This window comes from Equus quagga, chromosome 8 (genome assembly GCF_021613505.1).
Source record: "Equus quagga isolate Etosha38 chromosome 8, UCLA_HA_Equagga_1.0, whole genome shotgun sequence".
In the NCBI taxonomy this organism is placed as follows: domain Eukaryota; kingdom Metazoa; phylum Chordata; class Mammalia; order Perissodactyla; family Equidae; genus Equus; species Equus quagga.
Window position 1 is genome coordinate 33,658,272 of NC_060274.1, and position 26,613 is coordinate 33,684,884.

The 26,613-nt window shown below is 44.5% G+C and overlaps 1 protein-coding gene across 2 annotated transcripts in view; it reads right to left on the bottom strand.

Moving 5' to 3' along the window:
• The window catches only part of LAMB1 (laminin subunit beta 1), a 69,744-nt gene that overhangs the window by 3,419 nt on the left and 39,712 nt on the right, over window positions 1-26,613 (bottom strand). For both annotated transcript variants that reach the window (XM_046669708.1, XM_046669707.1), the window contains exons 21-31: window positions 24,865-25,028; window positions 23,595-23,819; window positions 22,157-22,371; window positions 21,303-21,399; window positions 11,544-11,913; window positions 8,664-8,848; window positions 7,477-7,718; window positions 4,630-4,833; window positions 3,820-3,964; window positions 1,472-1,679; window positions 1,141-1,282 (exon numbers count right to left, since the gene is read on the bottom strand). In XM_046669708.1, the coding sequence (XP_046525664.1) occupies window positions 1,141-1,282; window positions 1,472-1,679; window positions 3,820-3,964; window positions 4,630-4,833; window positions 7,477-7,718; window positions 8,664-8,848; window positions 11,544-11,913; window positions 21,303-21,399; window positions 22,157-22,371; window positions 23,595-23,819; window positions 24,865-25,028 (2,197 nt within the window). The remainder of the gene's footprint in view (window positions 1-1,140; window positions 1,283-1,471; window positions 1,680-3,819; window positions 3,965-4,629; window positions 4,834-7,476; window positions 7,719-8,663; window positions 8,849-11,543; window positions 11,914-21,302; window positions 21,400-22,156; window positions 22,372-23,594; window positions 23,820-24,864; window positions 25,029-26,613) is intronic.

Below are 26,613 nucleotides of genomic sequence, written 5' to 3' on the forward strand. Positions count from 1 at the left end.
CGCCATTCACTTGCATCCTCAAGCCAAATAGCTCACCTATATTTGATTAATGTTTTCCATTTTGCTTTTCAAAACAGTACTTTTTAAAAAGTCACCTAAATGAAGTTCATGTTATATCTGCTCAAAATTTAAGGTGGAAAAGTAGCTGAGGAACTGTCAGGTTCGTTTTACTGAGAACAGGAGAATAGGGGAAGACAGGTTTCCATCAACTAATGGTAGGAAAAGCAGGTTGAAAAAACCATCTCCTAGGTTTTAAACATTCGGTATTGTTGGCCTGAGAATGCTGACAGTGCCAAGTAACGGGAGCATCCAATTTCAAAGTATACTCTGAGAAGATGGGTATGGATTGCATGAGCCATCAATTTTCTTCACCCACTGTTTAAAACAAATGAACTTTCCTAAATTGGAAGAAAAAAATCTGCCTATAGAACTGATTTTTGAAAAAATGAACAACTAAAATAGAATTATGTTTGCATTACTTTTAAGAGCGAAAAAGATTTTTAGAATAAAGCACTAAATCCATGTGAAAAATTCTTTTCTTCGAGACTACCAGATATTAAAGGCATCCATTAAGAGGATTTTGCCTAGAAAAAACATTGTTTTCCATGCATTCTGAACAAAACAGATTGTGTAGCTATAAATCTCTACTAGGTTCCTCTGGAATTGGGCATTGGAAGCAGATATTTTGACCTTCGTTGGTAAAATTTTTGTGACAGATCACCTCATAAATCTTGAGACACTGGTCTTAACCATGCATCTAGGTTGCTTTGAAACAGCATGAGTTTTCTCAAACTGGGTTTTGAAATTAACATTATACTTCATACTCCTGAGTAGAGTCTATGCAGTTCCTTGAAAGAACAGGAGACAGCAACACACACTGTCTTTCTTAGGCTGTTTGCGGGGGTTAAAATGAAAGGGGGCTACATATTTTAGGGTCTTCAGAGTCCTTTTTTTTTCCCTTGAAAACACTTTAGCATCTCTGCTAAGGAGTAGTTCAGATTTATTTAAATTAGAGGAATCCTTTCATGTTCAGTTGTAGGAATTTTTATAAATAACTGTCAAATGCACTTAAACCTTCCTGGTAAAAGAGTGTATGTGAGTGTTTTCTCCCACATATATAATGATTGTCATAAATCTTACGGAAGTCAGCAGGTTCTGGGTTCCTTGGATGTCTTCATCCGCCTGCTTGATTGCCTTCTCTGCCGCAATCTGGGCCTTCTCCGCTTCTTCCAGAGCTTCCTTCACCATGTCTGCGGTGACTTTAACGTCTGTTGCACTTTTGCTGAGTAAAAGAATGAGACGATATATGTGAACATGAGAAAAGCACTTCCCTTTGAAAGAACAGCCTTCTTGGAGTGACCCAGAGAGACGCACAGAGCTCACTTTCAGAAGTTTCACTGGTTCAAGAAATATTTTACTCCATGCTAGATACACAAAATAAGCTCCCAAGCGCCACAATCTCTTCAGATACCTGGCTCTTTTAGCTTCTTCTAACAACATCTCAGCTCTGGCGATGTCGGCAGCACTTTGCTGTAAAATAACCTCTACTTGAGAAAGGCTTTCAACTCGTTCACGAATATCTTCTGTCAGGTTCTGTAACTGCTGTGGGGTGCTAGGCATTTCCATTTTCAAGACTTCGTTAGCAACTGCTTCAATGCTGTCCAAGTCAGCACTATCCTCTGTTAAAAGCAAAGATGTCCCCATAAAGTGGTGAAAATCATAGGTGGTTCACTCATTCAACCAGTTACTGGTCACCCAGTAAGTGACTAACATGGTGGGGTTACACCAAGACACACACACTTCCTGTTTAAGAGTCTGTAGTCTATCTGAGTGGGGAGATGAGACCTACACACAGAAAGAGTGGCCCCAGACAATGAATACAACAGGAATGTGCTGTAGGCTGGGATGGTCGGGGAAGACCTCATGGCGGATGAGGAACTGATGAGGTTTTGAAGGATAGCAGGATTTGAAAGAAGGAGGACATCTCTGGATGGAGAGACAGTGTGGGCAGAGCATGTTACCTGAAAGTTGAGTGGATGAAAGGTTCAGATTGTAGAAAACAGTAGAGGCTAGAGTATAAAGATGGCACTTGATTCCAAAAGGCACTGAAAACTTTTGAGGTTGGAAGAATAGCTAGGAAACTACTGTAAATGCAGATGTAAAGAGCTGATATTCCTTATAAATTATCTGGATTCAGGAAATTACAGAGGGAGAAAATCCAGTCAGAGAAGCAAGAGAATCAGGATGGTGTTTTTTCAAAGAAGCCAAGGAATTTCAAATGTCAAATGTGCAAGGTGGTCAAAAAAATGCCAAAGAAGTTAAGCTTCAAATATGTCATCAATTCTTTTTTTTCCAACTGTCAAACAAAATAAAAATGGACCCCTAAGGATGTAAGCACAGGAAAATGTGATTGAATGATGGCTTTCTTACTTATTAGCCATTCCTCCTTTGTCTTTGCTAACAGAATACTGATTTGTTCAGGACCTACCTCTAAGGTAAAGTAAACTTATCAACTCAGGTTAAATCCTGACTAGTCTGCCAATTATGGTAATCCCATTCCACTTGCCAGTGACATGCATGGGGTGCATTTCTGACCAATGAGATTTATGGAGATGACTGCTCAAAGGCTTCTGGGGAAGATTTCCTCACTTTCAAAAGGTACAAAGGGGGTCAGCCTGGTGGTGCAGCGGTTAAGTTCACACATTCCATTTTGGCGGCCCAGGGTTTGCTGGTTTGGATCCCAGGTGCAGACCTATGCACCGCTTGTCAAGCCATGCTGTGGCAGGTGTCCCACATATAAAGTAGAGGAAGATGGGCACGGATGTTAGCTCAGGGCCAGTCTTCCTCAGCAAAAAGAGGAGGATTGGCGGCAGATGTTAGTTCAGGGCTAATCTTCCTCAAAAAAATTTTTTAAAAAAGATACAAAGGAACAGATGGTCTCTTCTTCCAAGAGGTAGTATTGAATCTCTATGTGAAGTCTAGAACTTTGGCAACCAAAGTTACAAAACCAGGAGGAGCTAGCCTGAGAACAAAGCTGATATGCTTAAAATAGCAGAGCAGAAAGATGAAAAGTACTTGGGTCCTAGAACCACGGAGCTATTCTACTACTGAACTTCTTTTTATATGATGTAACACACTTTTTGTTTCTATTAAGTTCATTTCAGGTGACGGTCTTCTGTAACTTGAAACCAAAACCATCCTTACTGATAACACTCAGACCGTGACCAGCAACACTTAGGAGCTGGACCACAAACTCTAGAGATTTTCTTTTTCTCTACAGAACACTAAGGTACAGAGCTGTCTAACCATAGGTATAATATCCCATGAACAATAGGATTACAAACCTTTGCGGGCAACGTCAAAGTAAATTCTACTTTGAGTTGAGGTTCTAATGATATTATATGTAGTCTCCAACATAAATTCTAAATTCAGTTCTCACAGTATATATTTGACTTCTTGATGTCCTACTTGCGTATCCCGTACAGAGCCGTCTAACCATAGGTATGATATCCTGTAAACAATAGGATTACAGACCTTTGCGGGCAATGTCAAAGTAAATTCTACTTTGAGTTGTGGTTCTAATGATATTATATGTAATCTCTCACATAAATTCTAAATTCAGTTCTCACAGTATATATTTGACTTCTTGATATCCTACTTGGGTATCCCATCAGATGCGTCTGTATCTGCCTAACATCAGAAGGTTACTTACATACACATATATAAGCTTCTTAAGAAATGGAAACAGACTCTTAGAAAACAGTTTTCTATTCCAAGATAAGAAGAAATGTCTAAAAGTAAAATGAGAAAACTCCTTACGGGTCAGAAAGTTCCTGATCTGCTTGATGAGATTTCTCAGGTCCTCATTGCTCTTGTCCACTTTTTCTTTGGTAGCGTTGGTTTTCAACAGAACATCTTGAGCGTTTTGTTTTGCTTCATCTGCCCTCAGTTTTGCTTCAGAGACCTATAGATGAGGAATAAATTACCCACGGAACAGCTGCACTGTTTCTAAAGCAGACCAGAACATTATAAATGGCCCAGAAAATGATGTTGAAACACTAAGCGTTTGGAATCACAGCTTTTAGAAACAAATGTCTCCCATTCAACAATCTAGTGTTATATTCCTACACAGACGGAAAGTCTGCAGTATACAGATTCCTATACAGCATTCTTACATAGACAGGGCTGGCATATAAAATTTTTTATAGTTGTTTTTAACTCCTCCAAAACATTTGTGGCCTATAAAATGTTCCTTAGTCTTTTTCTCAGGTGCCAACATAAATACTTTAGTTAACCTGAACTTAATACTTCCTGTGTCACTTTAGATGACATGCTCAGTTGTTTAGTACAAAACTTGTGTAATACAGCTGGATGCATTCATAACCCTGCACCCATGGTAAATAACGGTTATCTCAAATTATCGTCGTGAGAAGAAAGCAAATTCTTAAACTGTCTATGAATAAAACCTCATCTCTTTCCATGACCTCACAAAAACTCAAACTTTCGTACTTGATTGTAAAACGCCCTTTCATTTTAGTCAGCGTGTAGAATTGATTTCTCCCTTTCAGATCCTCCAACCCATAATTGAAAGCAAACAACAACAAAAACCGAGGCCGTCCACTGAATTACCATCTTGGAGAGCTGTTCCACCTCAGCCAGGGCACTCAGGACATCTCGGTCAAAGTCCATGGCTTTCTGCCAGGCACTGTGTGCAACAGTGACCAGACCGCCACAGCCAGGCCCCCCACACTTCTTCTGTCCGTCGTCAGTTCTGCAGTTTGGGCCGCCACACTCGGTCTCGGAACAGGAGGCCCCCGGAGGCGTGCCGCAGGTCTGCAAGAAGCCAAGGAGCAGGCACAGGAGTTCAGAGAGTGAGCCTGCTGCAGCCTAACAGCTGTGCAGGGCCTGGGTGGCCCCAGAGAGCGTGTAGGTGGTCCTCAGCAAGGCTGCTTGAAAACAGTGTTCAAGATGGACAGAGGAGCAAAGAGCTTAGGAATAAGCCTACCTGCTTATTTCCAAGCAAACAGAATTCACAACGCTTCATCAATACCTTCTGCCCTAGTGAACTAGAATACCATGTGGGCTCTGCGCAGGGTGCAAACATATCTGCTGTATCAAGTTGAAGCTGGCCAATAAAGCCAACGAATGCTTCCCTTTATTCTAACTAGTTGGATTAAAAAAAAAAAAGGTATTGAGAACCTTCTTTAGACCTAGCACCTTGTTAACTGTTCTGGTGAATAGGGTGAAATAAAAGGCCCATTATCTGGCTGTTTAGTAACTTCCCATCCAGTTAGGAAGACGGGATCACCCTACGTAACAGCCAAGAATAGGTCAGATGCAGTACCTATAAAGGACAGCAGACAAAGCGAGACTACTGAGGATTGGAGTAGTTGTAGTTGGGGAAGAATGTGTTGGCTGGTGGGATTGGAGCAGGCGAAGTGGGGGAACATTCCAGATGCGAGAGGAAGAGAGAAAACAGTATAAACAAAGGTTTATATTTCCAAATAAGCAATCCCCCCCATCTACCAGAAACTCCCAAAGATCAGGGCTTGGTTCTGGCATACTCATGCAAATTGATAAATTACAAGTTTGCTATAAGATGGAGAAGGCTCTTAGGAAGAAAATTGTATGTAGAGCTATCCTTCTGTGGAAAATGCTCATATTGAAAAGAAGGAAAAGATTTACTGTACTGAAAAGCAGTTAACAGAACACTCCCCAACAAGGGAAGTATTCTGTTTAAGAAGCAAAAAAAGTAGTTTTTGAATAAATACAATCAACTCTTTAGCCTAATAAGTTTATGATAACTATAATCCCATTATCTCTCTAATAAATAAGTCTTTCATGTATCTGGTTTACAGTACATAAAAAGACTCAGAAAATAAAGTTTATTCTACGTGGTGTAGAAGAAGATGAGCCTTCAGCAGAGAAGCATAAGACCTCAGGGATGCTTTCTAAAAACAATCTGACAACACTAGAAGATCTGTTTTATTTCAAGACAGGCAGGCATGAAGAAAACAGCGTGGGTCTAGCGAAATATACACAAAGAACTGAAGGTACTTGAAGAACGCAAAGGGACAAAAATCTATTTCTACACGAGAAGTGTCAGTATGGAACCTATGAAGGGAATTCCTGTAGGATAATTAACAAGGACACACACATACCATGAGAACAGCGAAGAAGCCGGCTAACCCCAGGAGCTCACCAGATGGAAAAGCAAGCCCAGGGAAGGGCCCCCACTCACTTGGCCAGAGGATCCTGCCCACCGCCACCCACTCCCGAGATGTCTTGTGTTGCAAGGCAAACATCCTTTACCATGCTTAGCTGCTTTCATTTTAGTTTGCAGACGCATTATTTGTGATTACCGGTTTTTATTAGATGTAAGGAAGGAATCGGTACTGAAAGGAAAGAAGATTGAGAGAACTGGCATCTCACGCCTACGTATAATGACTTTGTCTCCTAGTAGGTGCAGTCTACACATTGCTCTGAGCCTCCCCACTTTTCTTTCTATTAAATGGTGACAGATCTACTTATTCCCTATTTCCACTAGATGCTATTCAAGTTTCCTAAGCTAATGAATATATAGCCTTGTAGGCATCAATTAAATTTGTCACAATACATACAGACAGTATGTTTCGTCTATTTCATAGAGAGAACGGGGAAGGGAAGGAGACAGGGAGGGAGGGGGGAGATACCACTAAGACAAAATTGTGTGATGAAGTCCGAACTCTTCGCAGTCTTCTGTGCACCCACCTTCCCCCTTCTTTTACTGTCTCTCTGTTTCTAAGCTAAGAGAGCACAAGCCTTAGAAAAGTATAAAAAATACTCTCCAGATTCTCTAGATAGGTATTCTTCCATGAAAAACAATAAGGAAGCAAGAGGAAATAGGCTGAGTGTGGCTTTTTTTGGCCTTCTGCCTGATTTTCATTAAACTCACTACTCAATTTCATTTGGCCTCAGAGTTACTTTTTAAAAGCTTCTGGGAAATGAATCTACTTTCTAGGCTGGTCTCAGGGTTAATCTTCACCAGGTAAAGTTACCGGAACAAAGGAACATTTTAACTAACACCGTGGAAAAAATTCTTTAGCTCCCTTTAATTTTTTAGGAAGTCCCTCCCAGAATGATTGTGAATTGCTCCACTGAGATGGAGTTTGCACTGCAAGTCGGAACAAAGTAAAAAAGCAATGTCCACAGCATAAAAAGGAGCAAGTCTAAATAAGTCACTGAGTCAATACAGCAGGACAGGAAGGTAGTCATGTGTCTTCGCTTGTGCCACACACAAGCCACCGGAGGAGAGGGAAGGTTGGAGACACACATGTTTTTAATCTGTCTTGGTCATTGGTACCCCGAGGTCCAGAGACGGGAGCCTTGGGGTTTTGCTCCTGCTGATTCATTTGCAAAGTAAACAATATTAAAGACAAAGCAGGGTGTTTTCCCTCTATAGGACAACAGCCTTGAGGCCAAACTCTCACACCTTACCATTTCGGCGGCAGCTGAAAGGTCTAGGCTTTGTAGTTTCCCGGCCAGCTCATCCAGAAGGCCGGCCTGTTCCTCTTGTTTTTCCCTGAACTGGGACTCCCCCTCGACTATCAAGGCTTCCACTTTGTCTCGAGTGAAAGCCGACTGCTCCACGGTGCTGCTGGAATCCGTGGTGGAGGCATTCACCCTCTCCTCTGCCTCCAGAGACATCTGGAAATACTTGGTGATGCTATCCAGGGCGCCTGCGGCACAAAACGAAACTGCCCACGGTTAATCCCCTGTCCCCCATCTCTGCATCAAGCACTGTCTGTATTTGCTATGTTCCAGCCCTCAATTTACTACATGGTTTTGTTTTAAAATTCAGGGAATAAAATCTTTATGTAAAAATGTAACTTTCCTCTTATGACTAATGAATATACTTTGTCCCATTAGCACCGACTGGCTCTGGAGGATGCCAAACATCTGGATGAAAAATTAAGTCAATCATGCAGATCTTGTTTCTATACACAGGCAAACATCCATTTCTTTCTAAATAGCTAGTGTCAGGCAGCCCATAGATGGCCTGTCCAGGTGATTTTCCCTTTTCTCAGTCATTTAACTATTCAAATCCACTCCAGTGGCTGGTATTAAATACATAAAATAGTATGAGATGTTTTGGCTTTAAGGACCCAGCCAAAAAAATAAGTTGATCATGCATAAAAGAGGATGGATATAGTGTGATATTTCTACTTTCTTTTGCTTTTTGGGGGGAAGGTCCTATATATGGCCTATTATATCAATAAATGAAGGATCTGCAAAATTAGTTCCTGACCAAGCAACATTCTTGAATATAAAAGGATTTTCAGAAATATCAACTTAATTTCTTAACTATTCAAAAGAGCCCCTTTCCAAGGAAAGCCAAGGAGGTTAAACCACTAACAGGAAGAATCAGGAAACATGCCATTCTAATGCAATGACTGCTGCTGGCTCCAGGGGACCTCTGCTGTGTCTCCTAGTCTCTCTGCGCCCCAGCAACCACATTTGTCAAACGGGGACTTTAATCCTCATTTGTGCCAGAGACTCAATGAGAAAAAGCTTTAAAATGATCAGAAAACACTTCATTTTTTTCTGCAAGTGCTGCACTAACAGGCTAGACAGATGGTTAAATCCACTATCCAGGATTGAGTATTTGCACAAAACATGCTCACCCCGAATATCTGAGTTTTTGATAAATTCCAGTTGTTCAGCAAGCTCCTTCACTGTGTTGTCTAAACTCTCTGCTTCTGTCTGTAGAGCGTCTAGTTCTTTGGCTGTGCTGTTGCTTTGTGAAGCTGTGTCAGCTAATGTCACTTCTGCTTGAGCCATCTTTTCCGTAACATCTTTGGTTAGTTTCCTGTAAAGAGAAGGGTAGGTTTCCCTAAGTAAAATAAAACAAAGGGGAATTTTGAAGTTTCATTTTTATCTTTTCTACTAATACTGGATCCATTTCTCTGTAATTTCAAACCAATTCAGTAATTGCTAACAATTTATCTCCAGGTACTGGTTTTATTCTCCTTATCATTAAGAGACTATTAAATCTAACAATTTTTCTTTCTTCAAAGAGTTTGAAGAAAAACACAGAAGCACCACTCAGCTGTGGTGTGGCAGATGGACCATTTGAGGGATTCCGAATCCACAGTAATGGGAGCGCAGGTCCAGACCGCGGGGTTCCAACTCCATACTAAGCAGTTTCAAGCCCGTACAGTGCCACTCACTCAAAAGACAGAAGTGACTCCAGTATAGAATTATGCCTCCCAGCCATCCACCCAAAATGCTCTTATCTGAACAGCAGGGATCTCCTTCAAGATAGGACATGCAGAAAGGAAGCCCCACGGCCACCAGTTAGACAAGAGGGCTTTCCACACACTCCCCCTTTAAGCAAGGTCCCATCAAAGGAGCTCCTCCTTCCACCAACAAGCAACCCGTTTATTTTTCATCAGAAAGAAGGTAGCACCTCCTGGGAATGGAATCTGATAAACCTTTAGCTTTCACATATTTCATTTGGAATCTAAACGCAACTGCATTTTGTTCTGTATTTTTCCTGTCTCCAAAGCTGTACGTGAGGCATCAATTTGTATATTACTTGTATAGACAGTGTGCATGTGTGTTTATCACAAAAAAAGTAATATTTGAGGAGACCTTAGCTCTTGGTATTACTGGGTCACCTAATGGAATATAATTTTCTTCTCAAGGATATAACAGTGAGTATAAAAACTGGGACAATGTAGAGATGTTGAAAGGTTGGGGGCCACCAGAAAAATAATATTTGAGGCTGAGATAATACCACGACCCAACTCAAAGAAAAAGTACGTAAAAGGATTTGTAGGTTAAATTAATTTCATAAACCCAGTGACTTTTTTCCTGAGGCCATTAGAACATAGTTTCTTTTAATGCTTTGCTTGTATTAATCTGTTGATCCACAGAAGGCTTTCATTTCTTCTCAGGTCTCATAGAATTTTTTAAAAAACAATCAAATCCGACATTGTATATTTTTAAATAATGACTCTCTGGATCCTAAAACATGCATCCTTGGATACTCTGTTGAAAAAATATTAAACTGGTTTTCCTGCGATGATTACAATCTATCTAGTTAAATGAACAGTGAGAGTAGAAACAGCTGTTTCAGGAATGTAATCTCCTTTCTGGCGGGCTCTCAAAGGACACCGGGTTTTTTGTTTACCCTTAGGTGCATGAGACCAAGGCCAAGGGCTTGCGCTCAGACTGCAGCCTTCCAAAACTCGTTACTGCTGCGTAGTAGGAGGCTAAGCTGCACCAGTCTTTTTAATGAGGTAAAATTCCTCATTAAATGCATTATGGCCCCACATCAGACATTTTTTAACACCCTAGTCAACCACATGGTCTTGGGCACAAAACCTGAGGCTAGAAATCAAAGGACCAGTTCCTTTAAATCCAGAAGGTCTAGGAAGAACCTTCCACAAAGTACTCGAGCTGACGTAGCTGTCCCCTTCCAGCTTCTCAGACATCGCGTTGAGATGAAAAGTCCATATGGCTTCTTAGAGATGCTGATTAGAGTCCTGTCATACGAAACATGTTGCTGTAGTTCGGTCATAAGGTCAAGTCACCTCACTGTACAGGGATCAGCTGTTGAACAGGCCCCCGCTCACGCCACATGGCGTGTCTGCAATCAAAAGGCCACAGCATTTGGGGAAACAAATGCTTCATACCCGTTCCTGTTTTGCCCTCCAGCCAAGATCTTATTGTGCTGCTTTCTGGGGTCCTTTTTGGCAAAGGTATTTAGAATGTTTGAGAGCAGGACAGAGAAGGCTAGGAGAAACGGTAGAAAAATAATCCCTGAGAAGCTGGGCATCACCCAGGTCAAGTCTGTCTGCTTTCTCTGGCAAATAACACTATGCAAGCAGAGAGATGATTACTTGGAGGAGAAGGGCTAAGAGGAGGGTTCTTCATCATGGAGTTTGTTAGAATTAAATGAACGAAGCACCGCTCCACTGGACCAACTGCGGGGCAGCGGAAACAACGTGGAAAGAGGAATCTTATTCATGGTAATGGAATTTCCCTGGTAGCAGCAAAACAGATAATGACAATGTACATTTCCAATGGTTTTTGCAATTACATCAGCATTTCAGAGATCAATCCTTTTGTTATTCTGTAAGGTAAAGGCAAATATTACCTTCCCCTCTCCCAGAGGGGAGAAAAGACAGGCTCAGGAAGAAGGGAGTCATTCAAGTTTGCAAGCCTAGCAAGTAACCCAGCTGTGACTCATTATGGATCCTTGTCTCCGAATGCAGTGTCCTTGCCATTCTACTGCTGGAGCCCTACTGCAAAGTGCTGAACATAACATGCACACACCCTATGCGGCAGCCTTCACAGTTCTGGTCCCCAGCGACGTGCCCACGTTCACTCACCCACTGCCCAGAGGAGACTGCCGGGAAATGAACGGCCCAGCATCTGTTCACTCACAGGACTAACCGTACCTTCCGAGGGAAGCACCAGGTCCGGATGTCTCTGCTGTTTATTCATAAAGTTGAAGCAATATTGTGAGTTGTTACTCTGGCTCAGTAAGTACTTACTCTGCCTCCTCAAAGAGATTCCCAATGTTCTTCAGCGGCTCTGCGGCTGGGCTCTGGGCCAGGATGTCTCTGATCTCACTGACTTTCTTCTCCACCGAATCCACCGTCTCCCGGTAGGGCCCGATCACACCACTGATCTTCAAGGCCTTGGCTCTCTCCAGGAACTTCTGAGTCCTGTTGGTCAACTCAGCGATGATCACGTCCCAAAGAGCGAAGCACTGGTGGCAGGGAGCGCAGTCGGGGAAGACCCCCGAGTACCCTCGAGTGCACTTGTCACAGCGTGGGCCCTCAACACCCTCGACGCAGATACACTGGCCAGTGGACTGGTCACACTGCGGTGTCTCAATGCCCCTGGGGTCACAGTCACAGGCTAGAAAGGAAACAGCAATGCCAGCTGATCTAAGTCACAAACGTCAGTGACAAGATTTGGCATTTAGAATCCTCAGTCATTGTTACAATGGGCAGGTGTCAGCCATCAGTGACAGTTTACCATCGGCTCTTGAAGAGGCTGCAGCAGCTTCCTCCAGCACGTGCATTACCTCAACCCTTGCTAACCACTTCTTAATAATAGTAATAATATTTTTTTTTTTTAAAAGTTAACACTTACTGTGCCTGGCATTGTAGAAATGGTTTACATGCACCATCTCATTTAACCCCACAATAGCCCAATGGGATAGGTGACCTGCCCCAGAATTACAACAAGGAAACGGCCAGGCCAGGATTCAAACTCAGCACTCTGCAATTCCAGAGTCTGTGCTCTTCAGCTCTGTCCTGCCTCTGCCTCCCTCTTACTGCGACTTCCCCATAGATCCTATGGGTACAGACAACTCGGGTGACATCCTGATGACATGAGGCATCTGGCCTAAGATACAACACTAACAAGCAGCAACTAACATACCTCACCCTACCTGGTCACAAAACAGAAGGGTGAATGCTTCGTGAAATACAATAAACATGATAAAAAGAAAACCAAATCAGAAGTCACAGGAATTCTAAGATTCTAGTTGAAAGGCTTTCAACTAAGTATATTCTAATCTGTGGGTGTCTGCCATTGTGATAACCACCCCCAGCACTAGGAGCAAGGCTCATAAAATGTCAGAAGTGATAGAAGGGACCTTGGGAGCCATTCAGTCCCAACGTCTCACTGGCCCAAGAGGGTTGGCATCTTAGGCAGAAGCAACGGTATAGGGTAAAATCGGTGTTCTTGGCCAATGGACCGTGGCTGAGGTTACTTATCACAATACCTGTGCCATTGAACTCTGGCTTAGAGTCCCTGATCTCATTTTTATATCAACACGACATTTCATCACAGTATTTGTATAGTATTCAAATTTTTAAAAGTCTGTACACACATCTCATCTCTGGCCTTAAATCCCTTCTGGGGAAAGGTAGGGATAAAAAAATTTTAAATAAAAACAAAACCAAATATATTATCTTATTTCCCTAACTAGACTGAGGACTCCAGGGGCAGGGTTACATCTTAAACCATCTTTCAATTCTCAGCACCGAGCACAGGGTTAATTTTCAAAGTGGAGTTCAACCATCTTTGCCAAATGAAGTTCTAACCTCATTTTCAGTACGGGCATGCAAGGGATGTTTACACACCTCTATAAAACAAAATAATCCCCCTAAAAATGCAGTTTCAACTGTGGCAAAGCACAGCAGATTCATACTCTCTCAGATATCATCATAAAATCCTGGGTCAATCAATAGTTGCGAGTTGCCTCTGAAAGACTTTCTAATGGACCACCTTCCAGAAGCAGTTTCACGGATGGTCCTGCAAGCTGTTCACAACAGCTCTATCCTCCAAACCCAGAGAGATGTGTTTGCAGCTTATTCCATTCCCCTGACCCTCCCACATCCCGCCTTGGATTGCGTCTATCTTTGCATTGCTTCATTGGCCCACTGCACTCCAAGTCCTCGAGGAGCAAGTGTGAGGAGTGTGGTGTTGTGGTTAGTGCACAAGCCCTGGGCTCAGGGGGTGTGGTTGTGCATCCTGCCTTCCCCAGCCCCCCGATATGCGACCCTGGACAGTGAGGAAACTGAGTCATGGTTTCCACATCTGTAAAAAGGGGTCATGATTATACCCATCTCATTGACTTTCAGGATGAAATAACTTAATTCTAAACTGCCCAGAGGAGTGGCTAGCCCATAGTAAGCACTCAACAAATGTTTTTATCATTATCACTTTCTGTGTCCACGCAATGTATCCCAAACATCGGAATCACCTGGAGGGTTCATGGCACACACATTGCTTCCCCACTCCCCCACCCCCGGATTCAGAATCAGGAGGTCTGGGGCGGGGCCTGAGAATTTGTATTTGTTATCTAACAATTGCCAGGGCATGCCGACGTGGAGGGTTACTAGACCCCATTTTGAGGAGTACCAATTTGTTACCTTCCCAGCGGTTCCAGCCTGCCTTGTGGATGTTGTATGTGTGTAGGGGTGAGACAGAGTGCGGAGCTGGAGCAGAGTCACGACTCTGGAAGTTCACCAAGGTAGGCTGGTGCACACACCTAAGCACCTACGTCAGCCGAGGTCCTTAATGATGCCATCTGTATACATGAGACCCTCAGTCTGCTCCTGCCCGCAGGCCCCTGAGGGAAGCCCTACGTGGGGCCCAAGTGGCCCAGCAGACCTGTGCCTACTTTCTGTCTCCCTTAGGCTTGGGAGTACTGAGGCAGATGCTGCATATGCGTACAATTTGTTTAGAAAATTCTTTCTTTCTCATAGATAATGGAAGACTTTAGTTCAGTCCTAAAGAGGTTTCTCCTGGATTCACGCTTGGGGCAAGGGATGTGTGCATATGTTCAATTTGTTTTTAGTCTAATAATTTTTCATTTATTTCATTGGTAAAGGCATGTCTTGCTCTCATTCTGTCATGGCCATCTCTGAGGAGGAAAATACTGGCCCCAAACTGGAGGATTTCGAAAGGCCAGTGCACTCCATCAAGGCTTTTCTCATTTGTCTTTTACAGAGCTACTCTTTTCCCATAAGGAGAACACTCAGCTATGACCTAAGTCTTTCTATAGGCATTTTGTTAACGAGGCGGCACCAGAAAGTCTGAATCTGTGTCCTCCAACAGACCATTTCAACTGACAGATTTGCAATTGAAACATATTTGGCAATTAATTATGTAATTTGAGAAAAAGCAGCCCTATTCTTTTCCCACAGTTCCATCTAGTTTGGATGACACCTATTCTTGTCCTGGCTGATCTCTGGATCCTGTCCCTTCCAGACCAGCATTCCAAAGGGCCGGCAGAGGTTCGGCTCTCAAGACAACAAGGACCAGTTCAGGTGAGCTGACCAACATTCCTTTCCTCCAAGTGAAAAGCAAAGAGTCACATTTCACAGATGCCTGGATTGCAGTCTGATCATCGGAAAAAAGTGGATCCTGAACTTTCTCTGGAAGGGTGCCAAATGACTCCTCTAAAATGCGTCAGGTTTTAATTTCAAACTGAAGCTGGGAAACTGCTAAAATGCCTGTGGACATGAGCTTCCTTCCCTGCCTACTGAGTTTCCAGAATTGCTTCTCTAATGGGGTCCCTGGGAGGCAAGCACCAGAAGGCCAACATTTGTGACCTTCTAAAAAGACCCTCAAGAGAATTTTCAGGGGCCAGCCCAGTGGTGCAGTGGTTAAATTCACACGTTCTGCTTCGGCAGCCCAGGGTTCATCGGTTCGCATCCTGGGTGCGGACCTACGTACTGCTTGGCAAGCCATGCTGTGGCAGGCGTCCCACATTATATGTATTATAGTAGAGGAAGATGGGCACGGATGTTAGCTCAGGGCCAGTATTCCTCAGCAAAAAAAAAAAAAAAAAGTATTTTCAGCTGAAGCAGAAAGGTTGGTTCTCACCTGACAATTTAAAACTTCATGGACACTAAAATTATGGAGACTCTCCTATCGTCTCTCACATTCACTGGGACCTAAAACATTATAAACTAACTGTGCAGGCTCTCTCTGATGAGGTCCAATGGGTTTACTCTTCTTTTAAGGAAAAGGATAGGAGTCCAGAGGGATGTGCAGCTCGGCATTGCTTTAAGAAATGGCATTATTCGGCAGAGCATCAGAAACTTGACCTTAGAAAGAAGAGGAGTGTATATAGCAAAAGTTGTTGCCAGATCTTTAAGATGAATACATCATGAAGATGAAGAATAGCATTTTTAAAAGGAGACAGTAAGCATTTTAATGAACCACAAGAATTCCACCTGCATCTGTAAATACACCCTTGGTTATGTGGTCAGGAGGCTTCCTCTATTTTTACTAAGGTTTCTCGTCATTTAAAACACCATCTCTAAGAGGTAGATAAATGAAGAACAGTACACCCATTTCACAGACAGTGAGGCCTAGAGGAAAACGCAAGCGAGTCAATGCCCGAACGGGAAACATTAGCCTAGGTACCTCTTTATCAGCAGGGGCAGCTTTTCTGCTTGCTTTCTATCCTTCTCTCTGCTCCTTCAGACCTCCTCTGCCCACTGCAGAAAGCCCATCCTCAACGGCTTGGCATTCAAGGCTCTTCATAATCTGGTGAAACAGAATCTCACCCCCCACCGCCCCATAGCCTTGCTGCTACTTGTCCTTTAGCCAGGACAATAATTCCCTCTCTCTAAATATCAGCTGTCACTGAGGACTCACCAGGCCTTGCAGGAAGAGCAGGGACACTGGGCCATACAGCCTGGCTTCAGTTCCCAGCTCTGCCCTCCCTTGCGATTTGTCTTCGGGTAAGTCACTCACCCTCTCTGAGCCTAAGATTTCTCAACTGTGAAGTGGAGATTAAACGTACCCTCAGAGGCTGGCTGTTGTAAGGACAAAATCAAGAATATGCATGCAATATCCCTAAAAGTGTGCAGCACACAGCAGATTCTCTGTCAACAACCACGAGAGCGAACCTGTTCCATGAAACCTTGTCTAACGACTCCCATTCCTAGCGGTCTTGCCTCTTCTGACAGTTGGCAGGTCTGCAGCCCTTGCGTCCTGCCTCCTGCTGCCATGTTACCCTACGTACCCCATCTGCCCACGGAGCCTGCCAGGGCCTCCCGCTCAGCTAGCAGCTCTTCCCTGCTGTGTCCACCCCCACCAGGTACCCCTGGGCATCACTCCACGTTGTGTTGCTTATCCACCTTTCCTTATACAACTTACATCTGCTTGGGGACAGAGGAAGAGCTGTATCCTAAAACCAGGTGACAGGGTTTATTTTCTTCTGCCAGGGACCTTGCCTCAAAGTACCATGGGACTCCAGGAGTTGCTATAAAGCCAAAAGGTAGACTGATACTTTACCTAGACATTTCTATTTTACCACAAGCAAGCGAAATGTAAATTCTTTTTAATCTCTTAAATGTGATTTTCTGTTTCTTTAAATCCTCCGCCTCCCCCAGCCCCACCTGTATTTTGGTCTCAGTCACATAACTTCGGTTTGGGAATGAAAGGTGGAGAATGAATATGATTTCGCCCGCAGAAGTGAGCTGGCTGTCTGGTCCAGGGGTCAGCAAACTTTTCACAGAAAGGCCCAGATGATAAATACTTAGGCTTTGCAGGCCATATGGCTCTGTCACGACACTCAGCCCTGGCACCGTGGCATGGTGGCAGTCCCAGATGACACACAGACAAACCGGCACGCTGTGCTCCAGAGAAACTTCACTCACCGACAGGGGCAGGAAGCTGGTTTGGCACATGGGCTGTCGTTTGCCTACCTCTAGCCTAGCCCACTGCTTCGGGGACGCACAGAATCCGTGATAAGATTCTACAAGACTGCCTTCCCTCTATGAACAAGACTACTGTGGGTCTCTAAAGAATCAAATTAAATCTGATTTCCCAAGTCGTACTGGAAATAAAGAGTAAGGTGGGTAACTGTCAATGAATCCTAGTCTGAAAAAAGAATATAAGCATTCTAAAACTTCATGTCTGAGCAAAGGAATGTAGTTAATTTTTCTACTAAAAACAATTTGAAATGAGAAACAAGCATGATGGGAAAATGGCCACTACCCAGAGCCTCTCACCTATGCCCCACATTCCTAATTTGCCTGGGTCTAAGAGACACTGGCCTTTTCCAAGAGCCAGAGGCCCTCCCTTCGCTATCTATGAATCAACAGAGAGATTCCTCATGTGACCTTTGACTCCCGAGGGGCACAACGCAGCGCTGCAAGCTGAGGTTTCCTCCGGCACGTTCAGTGGTGGGTGGATGAAATTCTCCCGCCATCCCAGCACAGAGATGGGCTTGTTCAGACTTGGCACGATCGGCCACGGGCCCCAACCCGCCTGGACAATAGGAACATTCAACAATTTACAATTTTGAGGCTCCACTCATTTGTCTTTTACATAACTACATTTTTTTCCATAAGCAGAATACTTAGCTATGACCTAAGTCTTTCTATAAGCGTATAGTTAACTAGGTGGCATGAGAAAGTCTAAATCTGTGCCCTCCAACGAACCATGTGCAGTGAAAGATCTGCAGTTGAAGACTTCTGGCACTTCATTATGTAATCTGAGAAAAGCGGTCACATTCTTTTCGCACAGTTCCCTCTAATTTCAGATGACACCTGCTCTTGTCCCTGCTGGTCTCCGGACCTTGTCCCTTCAAGTTTTTGTCCTCCCATTTCCATTTGTGACTACATTCCAGTACAACTAGAGCCCTGAACTCGGCCTGCATCTGCCTTTTTGTCCCTGCCCTCATCAGATCAGGCTGGTCCCACTCTTACTGCCATCCCGTATGCACAAGGCCCTGTGGCTGGCAACGACTTCCCCAACATCAAGTCAGTCCTCACTCTCTCTGGGTGCTTCGGAGATTATGAGCTTCCTCCACAGGGTGTCAAAAGCATCTGAGATCCAACACACTCTCTGTGTGAGAGCCTGTCTTAACTGCAAGACATTTAGCGTCCTTGGCTCCCGACACCAAGTGCCTATAGTGGCCACCCATCATGGCGATGACCCAAAAATGCACCCCCACCTCCCCCTTCCACCCAAATTTCCAAATGGCCCCACTCCAGCTCAGGCAGTGTGGTCACAAAGGAGAGACACTATGGACCTTAACATCCCCAAAGACGCAACAACATTTTATCACTTTGAATTGCCAAAGGTAGCAACTAAGTGGGCAACTCCACCTGACATTAACACTTCTGGGAAAGGGGCTTTCTGGTCCCCATTAAAAATAAAAGCCTACAGATGAGGTTGGAGAGATGACATAATTTAGTAGGAAAGCAAGGAGAGGATGGAACCCCTGGATCTGGAACCTGACAAAATCTCCTGGGGTCCATTCTCTTGAGCCCACATCCTCCATGGAGAAGATTATAATACCTCCAAAGGGCTTGGACCAACTCTGCCTGCTGGGTGTGAGCTGAAGGGATGTCAAAACTCAGATCATAATATTAGGGTCACAAATATGGAAAGATCTGAAAGAGATTAAGATTTGAAAAACAAATTCCTCATGTAAATATTTTTTAAAACTATGTATGTATACATATGTATACGTATGATGTATGTATGTCAGTGCACAGAAAGAGGACGGAAAACATTGGTACCAAACTGAGAAAGGGGGCGTATGCTAGGGTGGGGGAGACAAGCAGGGACTTAGTTTCATCCTAATATGTACATTTGCTTGGTGTGAAGCCAGACAGCCTGGCTCCGGAACCCATGCTCTCTACTATGGGATCTCTTCACCTGCCTGCATCCCTGCGGCCCTCGAGCCACTGGGATCCACTGAGCACACGTGAAAACCATAAAGGAGATGGTCTCTACAGTTCCTTCATTAACTCAAGTTCTCAGGTGATCTTAAAGACAGTAACGAAATACTGAAGGGAGGAGCGGAAAGGAAGAGGTATTGGGCATGTCTGGTTTCTTGTGCATTCTCCTCATACAGACCACGTTTCCTTGCAGAATACTCAGCTTTTGTTGTGCATTGCCTGTTTGTTTTCCCGATTGTCAGTTTCTTGTGTAATAAGCTGACCTTTCTTCTCAATAAAACGAACAAAGAAGTTGGTGAACATCGACACCGTGGATTTCACTCTTTGCAAGGTTTCTAAAACAGGATCTAACTTTTGACCTAAACAAGTTGACACTGTTTCTATAAGCCACAATTGGGGCAGATTTAAAGCTGAAAGTGTAAAGAAAAGAGAAAAGGGTGAGGGGTAAAGTTCTGAGTCCTAAATGAACAATCCTCTGACTGACTCTGACTCCGGGGAACAGGCTTTTCATGCTAACGAAGCTTAGACGGAGCAAAGGTCAGAAAGCTTTGGCAGCCAGAGCCATTCTGCCAATGACACATGCTGATAGAATCTGGCTATAGGCAATGATAGACCCATTATCTGGAGAAAATCAAGCTTTTGGGGCCTCACAAAAGATTGAGGAATTTAACAGAACAGTGGTTAGAGCCTGGAGAAACCAGACTGCAAGCAGGGTTTTACTTGCAGGAGACAACTTGGAGCAAGTGGTCCAATGAATGTCGCGGACCTTGTAATAGAAAACCAGATCCCACTAAGAACCAACGCCTGCCCGAAGAATGATGAATAAAAAAGCACTTGTTTATCGACAGGGCCCACACCACCTCTTCTGTGGAACAAACCTTCCTCTCATCTAAGATGTTGGTCCAAACCCTTCTGGCTCAGCCTCAGCCGAAAAAACAAAGCACACGCCATTTGTTCTGGTCTTGTCACTGCTCGAAGCTTTCCTGCTGTTCAAGAACAGACGGCTTAACTGAAGGAACACACAGTACCTAGGTTTCTGACCTTTCACAGGAGATACTGAAGGCACTGCTAACTTGAAGATCTGTATTATTTCTCGCTACGGTTGCTTCCAAAAAAGAAAAAGGTCATTTTTTAATTTAAAGTCCAACAGGGACCTAGAATGTCAGATGTGCAACAAAGAAAATAAATCAAAGAGGAAATAAGAAACTACAGAAGATCTTTATCCATAGTGACCAACTTGAAACATAGGGAAGAAAACCCAAGCAGGCAAGAAACAGTAGGAAGACAGAACAGAAACAGTCTACTAAAAATTTTTCCACAAATGCTTTCACTTTAAGAGCTGGAAAATAATCTGGCAGGTCAAAAAAAAAAAAATTGCAACAGCGCAAAAATTAAGCAATCCTTATGATTCACATGATTTTAAGAAGTTTTTCTTCTTAAGAAAATGTCAAGCTCTCCCTCACAGTCCTATTTTACCATAAGCCTAAGTGGGAATCTGGGTTCTACTCACATTCAACAGACTTGGGGCTCTTGTCACCTGTTCCTTTGTGGTGCACTAGGCTCTCCGACATCGCCCTGCAGCCCCCACTGGTGGGGACATCACTCACATGCACAGACCCCAAGGGGTTTAACTGTCAGCACAGAATACTTGATACACTGGACTCAAACGATCCTGCCAGAACAACTCTGCATGAGCTGACAAGGAGGCTGGCCACAAAATACTGTTCAGAGGAGGGAAAAATAAACTGCAGAAATATATGGTTAATATAAGCATTTTGGTTAAAAGCATTTGCAAAGGCAATCGTGTGTGTGTTTGTGGTACGTATGTGCATTTGTCTGTGCAGACACATTTCCCTTGGGGAAAGGACCTGGAGAAGTGAGTGGGTCCACTTTTTGCTACCTACACTTCTACAGGGCCAGATTGGTTAGAGTTTTTTTTAAACAATGAGCATGAATTTCTTTTGTAACTAAACATAGAGGTTTCAGAGACAAATACATTTATGCTGCGCTTTAGGGTTTATAAAAAGCTCTTGCAGACATCTGCTCCCTCCACTCAATCAACACCCCCCGAGAACACCTCACCTCGGCACTCCACGTTGGGGTCTCCCCAAAAGAGCTCCTGGCACTCGCTGCAGGTGCGACCTCCGAACCCAGGCATGCACTGGCACTGCCCCGTGAACTGCAGCCAGAAAACAGACCTCAGTCAGGCGGCTGCGCGGCAGAAGCCAGTCCGCATTTTCTCTTCCACCTGCTCTTCGGGAAAGTGGGACTGACTGGCTGCCTGAGAAGTCCTCTCCATCCCGACCAGGACAAGGGATCTTCCTTCCATCGTGGGTGCTGAGGGCCCCAGGCCACCTCTCCTAACTGCTCCTCTGCACCAGGGGTTGGAAAGGCCTGGAGCACGTGACACTTTATTTACATGTTTCTCCCTCTCATCCTCACAAATCACCAACAAGCCTGGGCCACCTGTGACTCACCTGCCGCAGGGAGCACTTCATTCTTAGTGTGTGTCAGGAAACAGCACTGTTTACAATGCTGCGTGGCTATCTGGTTCCTTTCAGACTGTGTGACTAAGAAAGAAGTTTGATTCGGCAGCCAGGTATTAAAGAGAAATTAAAGAGAACAGCACAGCCTTGTCCATGCCAGGGTAAGTCTGCACCTGCAGCTGGGGCACTGCCCTGAAAGGCTGTGGGGGCAGCATATGGGGTCTCTGCCACGGTTGTACACAGAGGGCAGTCCCAGCCAAGGGGGACGAGTGAGGGCTTACATCCAGTCTGTGCTGTGTTTGCAAAGCTGTGTGCTCTGGTGCAAGGCTGCGACCATGGGGTGCCTTTCTCTAATTGGGGCAAAGCAACCAAATGGGCTAGCTGTCACCTGGACTCCTAAAGGCATCTTTCCTTATGCCACCACGGCCTCACCCCGGCCATGCACCTCACCTCATTACAAGATGGCCCGAAGGAATGAGCAGCGTCGCAGTGGCACGGGTCACACCCGGTCCCGCTGGCCAGCTGCCAGGTGTTGGGCGCACAGTGGTCACAGTTCTGCCCGATCACATTAGGAAGACACAAGCACTGCCCAGTGGTCTTGTCACACTGGCACTCAGAGCTGTTACAGTGCTCCTGCACAGTGCCCAGGGAATTGCAGACACACTCTGAAAAACAACGGTGCGACCAGATTTACTTAGTCACATTCACAAGTATACGGACAACGCAAAGGTTAGCTACATCCAACAGTGACATTTTCCCTCTCCAGATTTCGACCTGGAAATGCCAACAAGCGAGGAAAGAAATGGAGGTGATGAAAAAAGAATCTCAAACTCGTTCTTCAGAAATTCTTACGATGTTCTACACAGTTGTGACATTTTCCAGGCAGACACACGTGACCCATTTTGCCTAGCATTATTCTCAAAATACTCAGTTTTAATAAGCCGCTGGTGAATCATTTGAAAATTGAGGATTTCATTGGAAATAAAAAATACGCCATGAGGGGGGCCAGCCCCGTGGCTGAGTGGTTAAGTTCGCGCGCTCCGCTGCAGGCAGCCCAGTGTTTTGTTGGTTCGAATCCTGGGTGTGGACATGGCACTGCTCATCAAACCACGCTGAGGCGGCGTCCCACGTGCCACAACTAGAAGGACCCACAACGAAGAATGTACAACTATGTACCGGGGGGCTTTGGGAGGAAAAAAAAAATAAAATCTTTAAAAAAAAAAAAAAATACGCCATGAGGGTTGAGAGACCTAAGGATTTCCAACTGTGGGCAGGGAAGAGCAGTAATGAACACTGGGACATAGCAGGTAGAAGCTGTTTAAGCTGGTAAGGCTTTGAGGAATCCAGTCCTGCTGGTCCTCAACATTCCGCTAGTGTTTGTATAAACAAAGACAGGGACCTGGGGGCTGCAGCAGGAAGTGTGGCCGATCCCTTGATAAAAGATAAATACTGAGTTCTGAAAGAGAGACTTCAAAGATGTTACTTCCTTCTTTTCCTTAATCTGGAAGGCTCTATCACCAATGACATGCAGGAAGTCCAGAGTGGGCATTTAGGATCTATGAGGCCCAGCCAATCAGCTAGTGCATGAGCAGAATGTAAAATCAATATGCTTTATCGGATGGCATTTATCATGGTTGACAGCTACATAGTTTTTCCTTGTTTCTCTCTCTCTCAGGCACTGAGCCACATCTTGGGACTTCAGTCCTGCCAGAGGATGAGGACGTAAAGAAAAAAAAAAGGATCGGTCTCATCTTTCTTTTGTTGAAAGTGAAACTTTACCTATCTGAACAAGGGTTTTGCCAAATGAGACAGTGGAAGAATAAAATCGCCTGATGATGAGGAAAGTGGAAATCATTGTAATGAGTGGCAAAATGATTCTGCGGCTTACTTCGACATTCCTGCCGGAGGGCGTCTCCATAATACCCGAATCGGCAGAGCTGGCAGTGCTCCCCTTCCGTGTGATACAGGCACTTGAGGCATCTCCCGGTCTCCTTGTCACAGGCTTCTGGGTCTGTCGTGTCAATGTTGTGGTGACACTGACAAGGCTGACACGTCCCCCCAACGTCCGAGGGATTGCCAAAGAAGCCTGCGGCACAGTCGTCGCATCTGGAGCCTATTGTCCAATAAAACCAAGCACAAAGCCTTCAGCTTGCTGACCGAAAGGTCTCGTCCCCCGACACGCCTGCCCAGAGAGCCAACCCAGGTGGCACCCCGCTCCTCACTGCTCTCGTTACCCCCCAGGATGACCACACCTTTGGGGAAAAAAATGGGCTTTTAGTTGCGAGGGGAAAGAAGCATTTTGTCATGTGTAACACAGCTGCAGCCTGGCTCAGAGGCCCCAGCAGGGCACGGACAGTTGGACGAGTTCTAGCACATGAGACTTCAGCTTCTCATTATCCAGGGATGGAGCAGATTAGGAACTAAATAATGATCCAACAGCGTCAAGCTCGGCTTGATGTTAACTCCTAATCCAAGGATTATTCGAACTGAAAAATCAGGGCTCCTGCGTGAGCAACCCAAAGTGGGGTCCATAATGATAACCAATTTCCTTTTCTAAAGAATCCTGAAACTGCGTGCAAATATTTACTGAGCTATGGATAAGCATACCTAGTATGTGAAACAGTGGCATCAAGGATGAAAGAAAAGGGAGTTTACTTTCACAGCTAGCTACACTCCTTGAGCATTGACAGATAATGTATGATAAACACTAAGGAACAAATCGAGCTTTGACCCATTCAGTCATGTGGGGAGGGGACCCTAGCTCCCTAGGTGATACTCTCTTCTTCCTTTTGCCCACCATTTGGCCACTTCACTGCCCTGAGACTCTTCTGCTAGGAGTTGGATAAGGGAAGGGAGAAGTAAAATGCAAATTCACCTTTCTACTGCTTAGTAACAGAAGTGTTCATCAGATTCATATATGGATTTCAATGAGCTTGCTATCCTGCTCTGTATTACAACATGATCACAGAGACTCAAGAATTGACTCTATCCCACATGCCAAACAGGAAAAGAGCATCCTTAGATTTCAGATTCCCTTCACTTTTAATTAAGGATTGTAAAAATGAAACCAAATTGGCTCACTCTTCAGCTTTATTCTTCATGAACAACTCAACTCATAAAGATCCATCTTTTCCTTCGAAAGTCTGCACACTACTTACCAATGTATCCAGGATTACAGACGCACTCAAGCTGTAAAGTACCAGGATCTTGATAACAACTACTGGCAAACTGGCGTCCGCTGTCGGGACCGTCTGGGCAGGGACAAGGGCGGCAGTGATCTCCCGACCCAATGATGGGATCACCATAGTAACCAGCCAAGCACCTACATCAGTCGCAGAACAGAGAGGGTCATGCACCACAGTTGTGAGAAACCTGTCACAAGAAAACATCCTAGAAACTGTGATTTCTGTTTAGGAACATTCACTCCCCATTCCTCAGGGAATGGCTTTCCACGAGAGCAGTGGTTTGCAAACTGCAGCTCCAATCAGAACTCTCCAGAGCCATTGCTGGGCTCTCCCGCCATTCTGATTTAGCAGGTCCCAGGTGACACTGATGCTGCTGGTGTGGAGATCACAATTGCAGGGCCACTGCATTAGGGGGACACCCCTGGCCTCACTCAGACCCTCACTCACTCCTTTCCAGAGGAAGAGGTACATCTCCCCAAGTGCACCCTATTGTCCCCTCAGCTGCCGGCCTGCCCTGAGCGTTCTGGTCAGCTCCCTCCTTGCTTAAGGAGTCTGGGGGTGGGGGGTGGGGGGTGGGGGAGAGAGCTTGTGGTTGTCTGTCTCTGGGACAGGTGAGGTGTCAGCAAGCCCACGGTGGCATGTTCTACAACCCAGCCTTTACCAGTAACAAAGCTGATGAGGACGCTCTCCAGCTGCATGACTCTTGTGTCTGTCTCTCAAACGAGGGCCGAGGGATGTATTTATCAACTCGCGAACCCAACAGGTCCCATCTCCTCTCCTTACAGATAAGGAATCCTTGGAGGTTACATGATTTGCAAGGCTTACACAACTCGTTAGTAACGAGCCAGGATTTGATTTCAGCTTCCTGACTTTTAGCAAAGAATTCTTTCACTATGACAAGCTGCTTGTCAGCATGAATGGTGATTGGGTTACTTTTTTACTTCCTACAACAGAAAAGCTTGAAGGAACTCTGGAGATCATCTGAACCAACCTAGTTGCTTTACTAACAGAAGTCAGATACTCAGAGAGGTGAGTTAACTCACCCAAGTTTACAAAGCGAGTCAGAAGCAGAACTGGGCCTGAAACTCGGTCTAAGGATTTCTAATTCAGTTTGTTTTTCATGGTTTGTGGGTTTTTTTTGAGGCAGAGGTAATATTTTTTTTTAATGGGGGGCAGGAAGTAGGATGAAGAAATGGGAGGGGAAGGTTGTTCTGAGGAAATTAACCTTCTACTTAATTAGACACAAACATAATGCAAGAACATGTTGCCCAGTTATGTTCCGGGGAAACTGGTAGTGATGAAGTAATTTTGTATAAAGGTTTCTGAGCAAGTTTTCTACGAGGCTTTTCTAGGTGAAATAAATCCAAACACATCAGGATAGTAACTGAGCGTTCATTTCCTGCCTCCCCTCCACTTCCACCCTTGGGAATAATCTGAGCCTAGAGCTTCTTTTTAAATTTATGGGATTGAAACTCTGATCATCTTGGAATGAGGCAAAACGATGAGAAACTGGCTCAAACTAGACAGCAGATTCTCAAATCTTTAATCAAGTTTTGTCATCCAAACTAAGGCTGAAAGTCCTTCCTCCTCCCACGCCATTTCTCACTCTCCTGCAAGAAATCAAAATGCTTTACAAATAAAATCCCAAACCAGTCTCAAATATCAACCAAGCCATTCTCACAGGATGTTCTTGCAAACACATTGCACATTGTGCCTGATTTC